General features: G+C 54.8%; 2 protein-coding genes across 2 annotated transcripts in view; one reads left to right on the top strand and one right to left on the bottom strand.

Annotated features, from left to right (window-relative positions):
• Positions 1 to 441, top strand: part of Bcap31 (B cell receptor associated protein 31) — a 30,534-nt gene extending 30,093 nt beyond the window's left edge. The window contains exon 7 of the mRNA XM_051141279.1: positions 378 to 441. Within this exon, the coding sequence (XP_050997236.1) occupies positions 378 to 416 (39 nt within the window). The 3' untranslated portion in view covers positions 417 to 441. The remainder of the gene's footprint in view (positions 1 to 377) is intronic.
• Positions 442 to 5,332: 4,891 nt separating this feature from the next.
• Positions 5,333 to 13,385, bottom strand: Slc6a8 (solute carrier family 6 member 8). Its single transcript, XM_051141164.1, has 13 exons — positions 13,003 to 13,385; positions 11,268 to 11,399; positions 10,174 to 10,423; positions 9,625 to 9,757; positions 8,376 to 8,510; positions 8,180 to 8,283; positions 7,944 to 8,068; positions 7,327 to 7,439; positions 7,071 to 7,208; positions 6,890 to 6,992; positions 6,692 to 6,792; positions 6,443 to 6,613; positions 5,333 to 6,101 (listed from the first exon to the last, which is right to left on the bottom strand). The coding sequence occupies exons 1-13, from the start codon at positions 13,262 to 13,264 to the stop codon at positions 5,961 to 5,963; spliced, it is 1,908 nt and encodes a 635-aa protein (XP_050997121.1). The 5' UTR covers positions 13,265 to 13,385; the 3' UTR covers positions 5,333 to 5,960.
• Between the last annotated feature and the right edge of the window lie 935 nt (positions 13,386 to 14,320).

The raw sequence follows: 14,320 nt of genomic DNA, 5'->3' as shown, positions 1-14,320 counted from the left end.
GGGCTCACCAGTCATCCTCTGGCATTAGGTCTAGGGTCTTCCCTAGTGGATGGGATAGGTTGGCACACCCACCCTGGCAGGTTTTGGGTGCTCTTGAGGACAGGGCACCTTGCTTACCTGGGTACTTGTTATCAAAAGGAGAGAGGGGGCTGGGTGTGGTGGCGTACGCCTTTAATCCCAGCACTCGGGAGGAGGATCTCTGTGAGTTCGAGGACAGTCAGGGCTGTTATACAGAGAAGCTCTGTCTTGAAAAACTTTTAAAAAGGAGGGGGGCGAAGAGGGAGAGAGGAAGGGAGGAACCAAGTACTTGGGAGCATGGTACTAGAGGCGCCTTGACCCTGGTAACTTACTTGTTTGGGGTTTCTTTTCTTTTCCAGGCCTCAGTACAAGGTCCCTCAGACAAGAAGGAGGAGTAATAGCTCATCCCCCCCCTGCCCCGCCTGCAGCTGGCTTTACCCGACCCGCGCTCACTACTTCCTGGGAGCTCAGGCTATCCTTCTGGTACTTGGGTGTATACCCTTCTACATCCCTACATTTCTGTCACAGCTTATAGATCGTCATTTTGGCCCCTTTACACATACAGCCATCGTTAAGAGTAATTTTGTCACTGTCCTGTCTGGCCAGGGTACTTTCCACTTCTAGAAGTGGTAGAAGAACACTTGTGGCCTGGCCTGCAGTTGAATCCCATTTGTTTTGCCATGTGTCCTAAAGGAGGCCGTGAAGCAGGTCAACTGTTTTATGCTGGGTCAATAAAGGCTGTTATGTTACAAGGTGTTTGTGTCTAACTGAGGCTTTGGGGTTGATTGTGCTGCTCCTCAGGCTGCAGGGTGCCCAGGAAGGCTGCAGGTGCTCAGGGTGGCACTCACCTTCCCTTGAGCTTGTTCTTAGTCCCTCAACACAAGCCTCATGCTTGCCCTCAAAGCTCTCTTCCCTTCCCTGCCTTTCCCTGTCTTGTTCCCCTTCAGCCAGGACAACTCTGCTTTATGGCTCTTGGGGAGTGTCTGTCTTGTCAGTCTCCCTGGGAGTTGGCAACTGTCTGGGAAGCCCGGTAAACCAGCAGGACTTCCTGGTGCCTTCTCTGGTTCCTATTCATCACATTCAGGACAGATAGAATGTGGCAGAGTGCCACCAGTCACTCCCTGCCCAGCCCCCTCCTGAAGGTTTACAGCATGACCTCTGACTAATGCTGACTGGGAGAGGAGACTGTCCTTGGCAGTGACCTAGCGCTTGCTAGCACAGAACAAGGCAGTGGGGAGGGGTTGCAAAGCAATTGAGAAAGGACTGCATAGTGCTTGGATCTTTGCTGCCCACCAGCCCTGAAGATTATTGCATGTGGCCCCACCTCTGCACTGGCTTGCTTGGCTGGTGGGTCTATGCCCTCACTGCTTGCATCCTTAGAGCAAGATCAGCCTACAGCCAGGCTGCTCTCCAGCAGAGCACAAGAAAGGGCCTGTCCCCGATCAGGTGCTTGTTACCCCCACCCTCCCCTCCCCCTTTCCATCAGCTTTCCCTTGCTGGGTGTGTGCTGTGCCTACTGTCTGTGAAGACTGGGTGGAGGATTGTGGCAGCAGGTTAGAGGTGTCTCTTAGAATTGGAGTACCTCCTGAAAATGGTCATACTGGCTACATGGGTGACAGCTAACTGTGTTCCTACTCCTGTCTGACCTGTCTGGGACTACGCCAAGCAGCTGCCTTCTCAAGTATCCTGTCACTCTTCCTTACCATCGAAGCATGGATGTGCTGTGAGGAGTTCATCCCTTTCCCAGCAGTCTAGAGGTGGTGCCTGTGGGGGCAGGAGCATTCAGGTAACACCCTCTGGTTGCTATGCCAAGCCTTAAGACTGACTAGTTCACTTTTCCAGGAAGTGTTCTGCACTACTTTGGGCCTCCCTGAGCTTGCTTGTCTGTGCTTTGGATGGTTAAAGTCCAGACCACTTCTCCTGCCTTTCTACTCAGACCCTGGCCAGGATCCTCTCCGGCCTAGCTTCTGGGGCATTCTTCTGGTGGTTGGCCATTCCATTTGCTCACTTTGCTTGGACTTTTTGATCTCAGTTTCTTAAGCCTTTCTACAGGAGCAGCTTTCCTGCCTTCATAGGCCCCATCTGCTGTTGTTGCACCCAGTTAGAGGCACGGGTCTGTGAAGTTGGTTGGCTTTCTGTGAAGTCACCATTTTGTGTCTCTCGAGTTGTGACAGGTTGCTGGGAAGACCTCTGGTCTGAAGAGGCGGTGAGTGTAGACCAGAGCTCCCATCCTGAATGGAGAGTGCTCGTGGAGAGAGCCTGAGGCTGTGAGCTCCTACTCATGGGTGGAGTTAGTTGAAAGAAGGGGTGGTGTGAGGCTTGGGGAATGTTCTGGTGAATTTAGGAAGATCTTTTGCAGCTAAAGATAACAGGCTGAGATTGAGGGAGTGGCACTTTGGGCAAGAGCAGGGCTCTGTGAAGGAAGACAGAGACTGCAGAAGAATGCTGAGAAGAGCGTAGGGAGGCCAGAGTCTGCCCAGGTGATGACTGCTTCCTGCTCTGCAGGGAACAGAACTAGGGCTGTCTGGTCACCATCCCTCCTCTGGCGCCATATACTCATCAGAGGCTGCCCTCTCTTGTTTTTGCACTAGGTCCCACCCTTCCAAGACCTCTGTCACTTTTATATTGTGGTAAAGCATAAATTTATACACTTGTAGCACATAAAACATCTTTACTGTTTTCAAGTACATAGTTTAATGGCTTTAAGCACTTGCACATGTAGAACTTGACACCCCGTCCAGATAAGCGCTTATCTTCCCCATACCACCACTGTCCCCATCACACCATGATTCCTTACCTCCAGCCCCTGGTCTGGGCTTAAGCCTCATTGTTCTATCAGTCTCTCTCTGTTCTAGGGGTTTCCTGTGAGTAGAATCATACAGTGTTCTTTTGGAAGTGGCCCATCTCACCAACAGTGCCCTCCAGGGCCATCCATGCAGCATACATCTCAATTTCTTTCTTTTCTTTTCTTTTCTTTTCTTTTTTTTCCAGTCTAAGTAATACTGCATTCTGTGGACAAGCCATTCTTTAATTCATTCATGTACATTTGGGTCTTTCCCTTCCTCCTTCCCTCTGTTGGGCATTGAACCTAGGGTCTTGCACATGCTGGGTAACTGGTCTACCTCTGAACTGTAACTCCTGTTCTTTATGTGTTTTGAAACAGTATTGATAGGTTGCCCAGGAAGACTTTAATTTTCTATTCCCTTGCTTCAGTCCGCCCCCACAAATAGCTGGGATTGCCAGACTCAGTTGACCCCACCCCTGTGCCTTTGGCAACCCTGGAATTAAACCCAGGGTCTTATATATGCAAAGTACGTGCTCTGTCATAGATCATATCTTAGCTACTAGGCAGGCCTTGAACTCACTGTGAAGCACAAGCAACTTTGATTTTGTTTTTGTTTTTTCGAGACAGGGTTTCTCTGTGTAGCCTTGGCTGTACTAGACTCACTTTGTAGAGCCAGGCTGGCCTCGAACTCACAGCAATCCACCTGCCTCTGCCTCCCAAGTGCTGGGATTAAAGGTGTGTGCCACCACAGCCTGGTTTGCAACCTTGAAATTTTATTCCTTTTGCTTCGGCCACTGGAGTAGCTGGTTTGACAGGCCTATGATACCTAGCCCAGCTGACTTTTACATATTACCCAAGACCACTCTTGTCTGAGTCTCCATTATTTCTTTGCCATACAGTGAACTATATCTCCCTCATCTTTGACCTTGAAGACCAGCCAGTGCCCAGGATGCTAGCAGTTCTTTGCTGAGTCTCTCTTTGTACCCACTTATACTCCACCCCATCCCTTCCAAACACAGAACTCATGTGAGAACTTCAGAAGTTTTAGCTCCAGGCCAGACTTTCGAACGGCAAAGTCGTATGTCCATTTGCCAACTAGAGATCTCTACTTGGATGACATTTCCCAGATGACATGCTCAAAGCCAACTCCCAATTGTCCGCATCACAGGACCTGGCAGTACCATTCTTCCTGTGGCTCAAGCCAAATCTGTGGAGTTTGTCTTGACCTCTCAATCCTGCATCATGTAATCATTCACCCCAATCCAAAGAACCTTTTCCACAAGTCTAGATGTTGGTGCCTGACCCTGGATCATTGCCCCACCTTAACCTCTTACCACCTGTGATCCTGGGGTGCCCTTTACTTTTAGATCCTGGAAAGCCCCTTGCTCAGGAGCACATGTCCATCTGCCTGAGTTCAAGGCTTCTAGCCGTGAGCCACCATGCCATGGCTGTACCTTGTGCTGCATTTGTTTCTGTTGAACTTCCTGTCACCACATGCTCTTCACTCTAGGGGATTGAGGCTTCATGCTTGCTCTCCTTCCCTGCTCTATATCCAGTTTCTGATACAGTACTAAGTGCAGAATCCCTCAGAATGGGCAGAAGGCAAAGCTGGAGCTGGAGAAAGGTTCTCACACCTGCTCTCCCACCCCATTCCTCTTCCACAGAAGCAGAAACAGAAGCCAACTTTGGAAAATGAAGTGTTTTTATTGCTATGTTTGCAGTGGCTTTTTTAGCACAGTAAGAATGTCCCCAAAGGCCTGCACCCTTCCCCTGCCCCACCTCCCTGGCTTAGTCTGTGAAGGAAGACTTTTGAGGGGCTCCTTGGCTGTCTCAGGCTTGATGGGACACAGGGATGGGTTGAAGCTGCTACACGGAAGACTTGAGGTGTAAAAAGTACATCAGCTTGGAAGTGGGAGCTGTGCCCAGGATCCCTTCCCTGGGCTGTGTCCATGGGCGATCCCTGCAATCATGCCCAGCCCAGGGAGCAGGGTGTGGGCAAGCCTGAGCATGCCAGGTAAGCAGACCCAGATCCTGGGACAATGCTATAACATAGCTTTCCACCCCACAGACTTAGAGGCAAAGGGACAGCGTGGGATACTCTCAAGGCCCCCACTTTCCTACTCCAGTCTGGCTGGAGAGTACATGGAACATCCATACAACAGACTCACATACTCAACAGCCTGAAGCTTTTGTTTTGCCTATGAAAATTAAGTCTATAAATTCACACTCCTTGGCTAAGGTCAGAGAAGAAAGGTGGGGATGCTAAGGAAAGGAATGGTAAGGTGGGGATGGATGGATGGGGGCTTTTTAGAAATATACAAGCAGAAGTCTCACTCTCAGGTTTTCTTTTTTCTTATAAAATGTGCAAAATACAAGCCTCCTTTGCCCAGAGGCTGTTTACTTCTGGTATTTCACCTTCGCTAAGAGATCTACATGTCGGCTACACACACACACACACACACACACACACACACACACACACACACACACACACGAGAGAGAGAGGGAGAGAGAGAGAGAGAGAGACAGACAGACAGACAGACAGACAGACAGACAGAGACAGAGAGGCACTCAGACCCAAGCTCATACAATTAACATTGGTGGCAATTGGCGCAGGAACACAAGGTTCCATTGCTGACTGGCTCTCTAGCTTCTAGAATAGGGGTGAGAAGAGGGGTCTAATCCCACGGAAACATTTGCCTTGGTTCCACTGTCCTCCTCTTGTCTCCCCTCCTGTCCCACCATATTCTTTCCCTCCTCTCCTGATTTCCCAAGCTGCCACTGTTTCTAAGGTGAAGGTGTGTTACAGAGCAGAGTTTGGGAGGCAGGCAGGTGGGCTTGGCAAGGCTAGGAGATGGGTCCTGGGCACCGGGAGGAAGGACAGGAGGTGGGGCTTGGAAGCAATGCAAGTACCAGCGTGGTTGTGGGGTGGGGAGGAGAGGCATCTATTTTTGGTGGGTTGTGATATTTTTGGTGTTTTATTAAAAATGGAAAAAGTTATTTTTGTTAGCACTCGTGGTGCTTCTCCCCCTCCCCCCAGGCAGACCCCCAAACTGTCAAGGAAAGGCAAGCCCCCCTGGAGGGATGGGTGGGGGCTAAAGCAGGGGCTGCTATGGCTACCAAAGGATGAGCTGGTGATATGAGCCGAGGGTGCCTGTCACATGACACTCTCCACCACGACGACCTTGCTGCTCTCGGACACCGGCGTCAGGGTGGTCAGGCCCCTGACATCTGCATCCTGAGCTCTGTACTCCAAGTGGTGGAGGCCCCAGATGGGCTGGGTCAGGTGCTGCCAGCGCTGTTAGGAGAGGAGGGCGTGCTGAACCTCCCATTGGGTCATGTGCTCTACCCCATGGCAAGTGCTTCTGTGTCTCTCTAGCTCCTACTGTCTGCCACCGAGGCAGGCTCTGCTTCCCTTAGGGCACCCTTTCGGACCCTGTTCCCGGCAGTGGGAAGTGGTGGTGGGGTGAGTATTCCTTGTGTGGTGCCAGGGGTGTGCTGCGAGGTGGGTCTCCCGCTTCCCCGGCTGCCACACTGGGGGGCGGCATACTAGGTTAGCTTCACCTTCCTTCCATCTATCTACCGCCCCCTACAACCTGAGGTGATGGCTTGCTCCTTCGAGGGAAGAGTTGACCTTACCTCTGCCACGGTTCCTTTTGCCCTGAGGAGGCAGACCAGGAGGTGGAGGGGCACACACAGCATGGAAGAGAGTGCAAAGGCCCAGCCCATGGCTTCACCCCACCATGGGTACACGTAGGTGTTATTGTAGACCAGCGGTTCGTAGTACACAACATTGAAGATGAAGATGCCCTGTTGACACAGATTTCTGCAGTCATTGCTTCCTCACTACACCACAGCACACCACTTGCCCAGCTTCCTCAGCCTTACCATGCAGACCAGTGGGGTGAAGAAGGACCAGCACCATTTCATCCAGGGGCAAGGTCGGTACCCAATCATACAGGCAATGTCATCCATGAAGCGGTCAGCTCCTGGATCAGGGTGAGGTGGACAGGAAGGCTAGAATTGGAAACCACTCACCTCCATTCCACTGTACAAATTCTAGCCCAGCCCTTCATCTTGACGTACCGTAAACCCAAGCCACCACCACACACTCCCAAAAGGCTTGCCAAAGCAGGGTAGTGCCACTAGCTGAGTAGTAGTCAAACAGCTGGAAGACGTACATCCCGCCCTGAGGAACAGAGTCAAGTCAGGGAAGATGATATGCCATGGCTGGAGACTGACAGTAGCCCACCTCAACCCCACTCACATCGGTCACCATGGAGAGATCGATGACAAAGCAGAGGACACAGCAGAGGGCCACGGAGATCTCCCTTTGGAAACGGAAGTAGTAGGAGGCCGGGAGGAGATCCAGGAGCCCGGTGATGAAGCCCTCCACACCTACAAACTGTGTCCAGGGCAGCTCAGGCCCAGGTCCCCCATGTTCCCATGCATCTCTTGCCCAATGTGCTAAGTCCCCCAACTACCAGCCCCTACCCCATTCTTGCCCTAGAGCTCCTGCAAACCTGGCTGTCCAGACCGAGCAGCAGCAGCATGAAGAAGAACAAGGCAGCCCAGAGTGGGGCCACAGGCATCAGTGTGACAGCCCGTGGATAGGCAATGAAGGCTAGGCCGGGCCCTGCGTGCAAAGATACAGGGTGAGACTGGTCCTCAGCACCATCCTGAGTACCCTGATGCTCAAGGTCACACATCTCCCAGACAATAAAATAATAAAAATCTGGGGACTATTTGTGCCTCAGCATGTCTAGGCCTATTGAAGTCCTACAGACATCTCACACCGGGGTTCTGGAAGGCTGTGGTCCTTGGCGGCCCCAGCCCGTATTAGCGGGGCTCCTGATTCACACTACTTGCCCTGGGCTCCAGCAGCCACAGCAGTTGCTGGTTCCCCCAAGGTGACACAGCAGGGGCCAAAGGAATATCTCCTTTTCTATCTGTGGCACTCGACAACCATGAGGACACATCCTGCAGCCCTAGGGGTGGGTGGCAGGGGCTTGTCTCAGTTGCATAGAAGCATCTAAACAGCTAGCTGAACCCGTCTGTCATGTTTCAGAATGTTTTTATGTGTGCCCTACATCAGGGCAGTTCTGCTGCTCTGGAGGAGGGTTGAGGTCAGGCAGCTCACCTGATTCTGCCACCTTGGAGATGTGCACACCCTGCTCTGTGGCCATGAAGCCCAGGATGGAGAAGACCACGAAGCCAGCAAAGAAGCTGGTCCCGCTGTTGATGAGTGCCAGGATGATAGCATCCCTGGGGGTGGAGGGGCAGGATATTTTGGGTTTAAGCAGCTCCACTGCTCCAGGGAAGGGCAAGGCAGGACCAGGCAGGGCAGGGGCAGGCAGGGCAGGGGCGGGTGCCTACTTGTAGCAGTTGTTGTTGAAGCGATTGTAGCTGCCTAAGGCGGTGAGGGCCCCCAGGCCGATGGCGTAAGAGAAGAAAATCTGGGTCCCGGCATCTATCCATACCTGGAAGGGGTGAGCCAAGAAAAGAGTCACAAGGGACCCTGCTCAACAGGCTGAGTCTCCCAATCTTGTTGCCTAAATCTACCTTTCCTCACCTGAGGGGACCCCAGCTTTGACCAGTCAGGCTTGAGATAGTAGATGATGCCGTCCAGGGCTCCAGGCAGCAGCACCCCTCGCACCAGCAGCACAACGAGGACCACGTAGGGGAATGTAGCAGTGAAGTACACGATCTGGGGGGCCAGGGTGCTCAGAGAGGTTCTGGATCCCTGCTCCCCCTTAAGAGGCCTCCTGCCTAAGCTTAGGGACTGGCTCCCAGTGCTACTGTGAGCTGATAACATGGGCCACAGTCTCCCCAAATTGTAGTCATGTTCAGAATTTGTTAGGAAAGCCAGGAGCACTCATTCTATTCCTGAGTGAGGGACTACCCCCAGGGAAGCGAGGGGCTAGGTGGGGGCCCGGGCAGCCTCACAGCAGGCACTAGTTAGCTGTAGAAGGAGGGGAGAAACAGGGCCATGGCATTCCAAAGTGAGGGTCCCTAGGTGTGTCTAGTGTCTAATGAAGGAAATCAGGTCATGGGGAGTGAGGCAATGTGAAGTCTCCTGAGGGGCATCTTCTGGGTATGTCCATGTGGGGGCATCCCTATACGGGGGCAGGAAGGTATGTCTGAAGAGTATGGGCAAGAAGAATCTGTGGCACTGTTACAGAGGATTAAAATAAGCACATATTCCTCAGAGCCCTGTGGTCCCAAGCTCCAGGTCATCCTTGGTGGGCTCCTTAGCAGCTAAGGATTCTATCTAGCTGGGCAAGAGAAAGAAAGGCCGGGTTGGGTTTGCAGCTTGCTATTAGTGCTAAAGAGAAAGGAGAGGGAAGGAGCCAGCCAGCACTTGAGGACCCTGCTGTGAATGAATCGTGATGCACTGGAGTTTGGCCCTCCAGGGACCTGACCGTGTCCCACAGCTTAGCAGCTTTAGTGTATTGGTTCATCTATCTCTGTAATCTGAGAGGGAACCTCTGAGGAGGGGGTATATGGAGTCTTCCTGGGGGGCTGAGGATCACAGAGCTGAGGAGAGCCCCATAGATCAGGTCCACCAAGAGTTACAAAACCGACTTAGGCATCTAGGAAGGAGTAGGGAGAAACAGAGGGAGAAGCAGTGGGAGAGAGAGAAGTGGAAAGGGCCAAGACGGGGTGGTGAACACAGGGAAGAGGAGCTACTGCCTGCACCTTTCACTCTCAGGGCTGAAGGTTACTGTCCCTGGATGCGAAGATTGTCATTGTGTCCCTTGCAGACATGCACACCTCCCACGCAATCAATGCTGCCCCACCCAGCCAGCTCCCAGCTATACCTTTCCTGTTGACTTGACCCCCTTCCACACACAGAAGTAGACCAGCACCCAGCAGGCCAGCAGGCACAGGGTCACCTCCCAGTTGAGGGCCCCTGGCACCTCCAGCCCTGCAGAGAGCCTCAAGACTTTGTTCCTAGGGTAGAGAAGAAAGGAAGGCACCTGAGGGTCATGTCAGTAGACAGCACAGTGACTGAGATTTGCTTTGGAGTTGCCAGGTCCTCCCTCATCTCAGGCGTGGTCCAGGCCCCACCATCAGGTATCTGGAGGACTACCCCAGGTCATGGCCTTCACCCCAACCTTTGACAAATATGCACTTTCAGTTCCATAATGAGGTCAACATGACAGGAGAATGGCAAATGTCATGTTGCTGCAGGAGCAATGTCTATTCAAGCCCCAGGATTGGGGTAGGCACTCTTGGAGGATGGGGACAGACATAGCCCAGGAATGCTTGTTTTTGCATCCTTGGGCATGTGCACTCAGGACTTGACCACATATGGAGATCCCAAGGGATGAGATAGGATGGGCTTGGCCCAGAGGCACCTGACTCACTCCCAGAACTCGATGACAGGGGACCGACGGTCAGCAAGCTGGTCACATGTGAGGTTGGCTAGGCTGGCATTGGCACAGTCTTCATGGCGAAAGATCTCCACACAGTCAGGAGTGTTCCAGGTATGGCCACACGTGGCCCAGGGCAAAGTGGTGGTGAAGGACTTGACCAGGTAATAGAAGCCCCAGGCCAGCACCATGATGTAGTACGTGTTACAATAGAAGACAATCACCATGGATGCATAGCCCAGACCTGAGGACGAGGGACAAACGTCTTTTTCTTCTGGGCTCCTTTGTGGCCATTTCCTACCTCCCCCATTATCTCCCCTTCCAGACCTGGCACTGACTCCTGCTCGGCTCCTGACAGCTTGTTCCATGTATGGCTCGTCTCTCCCTGTATCTTCTCTCTCTCTCCATCCTGCCAGAGGCTTCTAAGCCTAGCTCTAGCCTGCCTTTCCTGTCTGTCTCCCACGAAACACTTGCCGTTCCTCCGGGACTCTCTGCTCCAGCTCCTCCACCCTGGCCAGAGCTAAAGCCAATTGTCCTCTCCTCCCTTATGTGGCTACTACATCCTGTTGATGGTCCAGCTTCAAATGCTTGCCCCTTCCCAGGTCCCACTCACTGCCATCGTGCAGTCACAAAGGCAAGCCCCCACCCCATGTCACCCCGTAGCCTCTACTCCGCAGCACCTAGGAGAGCTTCCCAGCAACCTGAGGGCATACGAGAAGTACTCGCTCCTTCAGTGGACAACCTTGGCAAATTGTTTCACTCCTGTGTACCCAATTTCAAGGACAGTAGTAGGACCTCTGCAGTGAGTCAAGTGTGTCCAACAGGTCCTGTCCCTAAGCCTGGCTGTCTCTACTCCATCCTTTCCCCTTTACACAAGCCTGCCACCCTACCCTAGTTCCTGACTCTTCAAGTTAACTGTCATCTTGTGTCCTGCAGATTTTCTCGTAGGCTCAAGAGGGCATTATCCAAGTTCAGTGCTCAGGACAAGATAAGATATCTTGAAGTGAGTCACAGCCATACTCTGCTCCCCAGCCCTCTCATCCAATAAGTAGAAAGAGGAGAACAGAGTTTGGCCCAGGGTGGCTCACCTTTGAATAGGGGACAGATGTTCCAGACATTGATGCTGCCGGCCTTCATGAACTGGCCCAGTGAGATTTCCAGGAAGAAAATGGGGATTCCTCCAACCAGGGCAATCAGGACATAGGGGATAAGGAACACACCTGGGGGCGGAAGCCTGGAGTGGGCTCAGGGTGCCTCCCAATGACCCCCTGGAGCAGGAGAGGCTTAACCCAAACCCATCCGCCAAGCTGTCCGGAAGTCCTAGGAGGTCCAGGCAGAGCCCCAGCTCCAGCCTGCACCCCAGTCCCATGACTTCCCAGTGAGTGAATCAGTGCAGGGGTGGCCACTGACTCAGAGGCTCAAGGTGAACAATCCCAAGAGATGAGCTCTAGGTCTGTTGAGAAGAGGCAAACAGCAGTGCTTAACCAGTGTCCCCTGTACCCCAGGGAACCCTTGGCTCAGACACAGCTGAACCTGTGGACACCAGGGTGACCTAAGAGGCATCAAAACCACACAGGCTTGTGCATGCAGGCCATCTCTTATGTCACAGTTCCTTTTGGCAGGCATCAGAACAGGAAGGAATGGCTAGGGTGTGTTCATGTGTGCTAGGCTGGGTGCTCAGGCTTTGGGGCTTGTCCAAAGACAGTGAGTGAGTCCAACTACCCTCTACTTTGTAATCATGAGGGTCCCAGGAGGAAGCTGGGCCGGTGGCACTTCTCTGCTTATGGGGTGTATTTGGCGTAGGACAAAGGGAGACAAGTCAAGGAAAGGGGTTGAGGCAGGATTCCAGTAATTACATGGGGTGGTGCAAAGGAAGGGGGAACTGAGTAGCTCCATCTCTGACCTACTCCCCCTTACTGCTCTCTAGGACCCCCACTTACCCTCATCAGGCCTCTCAGCTACTCAGTGACAGAGTTAATTGCAGTTTGCTGGGCTCCTGCTCCCAGCATCTTTCCTGTGTGTGTGACCTTGAGCAGAGGCCTCCCCTCTGGGTGGGACTCAGTTTCCCACCTATCACCCAGCCTCTTCAGCTCTCCAGCAATCCAGTGCTGCTTTGCAGTCCCAGGACAGACTAGTACCCACTACTGTTGCTAAGCTGGGCTTCGGCAACTGGGCATGAGATGTGCATGCAGCGTGTCTGGTGGCGGCGCCAGGCAGGCCAGGCCGCAGACTTCCCAAGGCTGGCTCAAGCACCCAGTGTTCCAAGCCTGGGCCAGAGGGGAGGGGAGAGGAGAGAGGGGAGAAGAGGGAGGGGAATGGAGAGAGTGGGGGAGGGACAGAGTGGCCCATTGTGTGTGTGTGTGTGTATGTGTGTGTGTGTGTGTGTGTGTTCCTGTGTGCACATGTGGGGGGGGTACACAATGTGTTACTTGTGTGCCTGACCCATGGGGGTAGCCAGGGCTCCTCACCTCCTGGAGCCCCCTCCACTGGGGGCAGGCCTTCTCTTCCCACCTCAGTGGCCAATCACTCCCAGTCTGGGCTGGAAGTCTGGGAGGCAGCCCCTCAGTTTCATCAGGAAGGACTCCTTGATTGCCTCCCCCCCCCCACCCTGCCAGGCACATGACCGGTGAGGGGGGTGGAGGCCGCTGTGCTGGGTCACCGAACAGCTTGGTTGGTGAGGGGGCACCATGTCCCCCACGCGCTATGGGCGGGCCTCCCCAACCTCTGGACTTTGCCCCACTGCTCTGGTGGGCCTGTGGTAGGCTGGGGGTGGGAACTGACCACTGATGAGAAGCCGGGGTGCTCAGGGGCGGGCGAACTCACCTCCACCGTTCTTGTAGCACAGGTAGGGGAAGCGCCACACGTTACCGAGGCCCACGGCGAAGCCCACGCACGACATGATGAAGTCCATCTGGCGTGTCCAAGTCTCTCGCGGCGGCACGGCAAGGGGGCCGCCAGGCGCCCCCAGGCCCGCGGGGCCATCGCCCTTGGCTGGGGCGCCGTCGGGCCCGGGCACGATAAGAGGACCCTTCTTTTCGTCGCCAGACACGCTGTAGATACCGTTCTCGGCGCTCTTCTTCGCCATGGCCCCTGGGGCCGCGAGGCCGGGCCGGGGGTCGCGGCGCCTCGAGGGTGGTGGGCGGGCAAGGGGCTCCGGTGGCACCTGGAAAGAGGGCCCCGAAAGCGCGGGCCCGCCCGGGGGCCTCGGGGGCGGCCGGGCCGGGGGATCGGGGCGGCGGGCGGGCGGGCGGGGTGCGGGACGGCGGGGGCGGCGCAGTCAGAAGCAGTCCACGAAGCACTTGAAAGTGAGCCTGAAGAATCTCATGTGTGTCGGGGGCCCGGGAGCGCGCGGGCGGCGGCGGAGCCTGGCCGGGCGGCGGCGGCTCCGGAGACTCCTGCCCGCGGCTCGGGCGGCGGCTGCTGCAGCGACGACTCCTTGCCCGGCCGGAGGCTCACCCTAGCGCGGCACGGGTGGCATCGGACGCCCACTGTCTACAAGCAGCGGCCAGAGCAAGGGGCCTGCGGCCCGCACCCCCCACCCACCCCCGGCCCAGCTCAGCCCCGAGCGGCTGTCCTGTTCGCCCGCGGCTCTGCCGGCACTATAGCGGCTCCGGTGGCCCCGGGCGCGCCTCGCCCCTCCTTCCCGGCGGCGGCGGCTACAGCCGCTCTCCGGGCCGCGACGGACTCCAAGACTCGCCACCGCACTCCAACAGTCCCTCTCTTTCCCGGCGCGACCAGCTGCTGCTTAAGAACCGACTCCCGGTGATGTCACTGTCGCCCCACCCCCACGACCCGGCTGGTTCCCCCTCCCCCTCCTCCCTTCATCCCGCCCTCCCAGTCACTCCGCCTACCTCCTCCTCCTCCGGAGAGGCCGCTCCTGTAGGGAGCAGGATGGCTACTACCTAGGGCGCTGGTCAGCACCTCCTTTTTAGTGGGCCGAGCCGCCATTCGTTCCAGGATCACTTGGTCCGGGTCAGGTGAAAGTCCCCTCAGGTTTTTCTGATCCAACAGGAAAACGGAGTCTCTGGCTGACTTCCAGACATCCTTAGTCCTTCTCCCTAACAGCCTTCATCCTTCTCGCCGCTCTTTCTAGCTTGGAGTCTCCTAAAAGGTCCGTCCTTACGTTTCATCTCCACTCCCA

This window comes from Acomys russatus, chromosome X (assembly GCF_903995435.1).
Source record: "Acomys russatus chromosome X, mAcoRus1.1, whole genome shotgun sequence".
Classification (NCBI taxonomy): Eukaryota; Metazoa; Chordata; class Mammalia; order Rodentia; family Muridae; genus Acomys; species Acomys russatus.
This window is presented reverse-complemented; position numbering and strand designations above follow the sequence as displayed.

What these genes read in the sequence shown, in the direction of transcription:
- Slc6a8 (XM_051141164.1), bottom strand. Translation starts at nt 13,264, where the DNA reads ATGGCGAAGAAGAGCGCCGAGAACGGTATCTACAGCGTGTCTGGCGAC. An exon ending in TTCAACAACAACTGCTACAA is followed by an intron (nt 8,069 to 8,179) that starts GTAGGCACCCGC and finishes CTCCACCCCCAG; the next exon opens with GGATGCTATCATCCTGGCAC. An exon ending in TGCTCGGTCTGGACAGCCAG is followed by an intron (nt 7,209 to 7,326) that starts GTTTGCAGGAGC and finishes CCCTGGACACAG; the next exon opens with TTTGTAGGTGTGGAGGGCTT.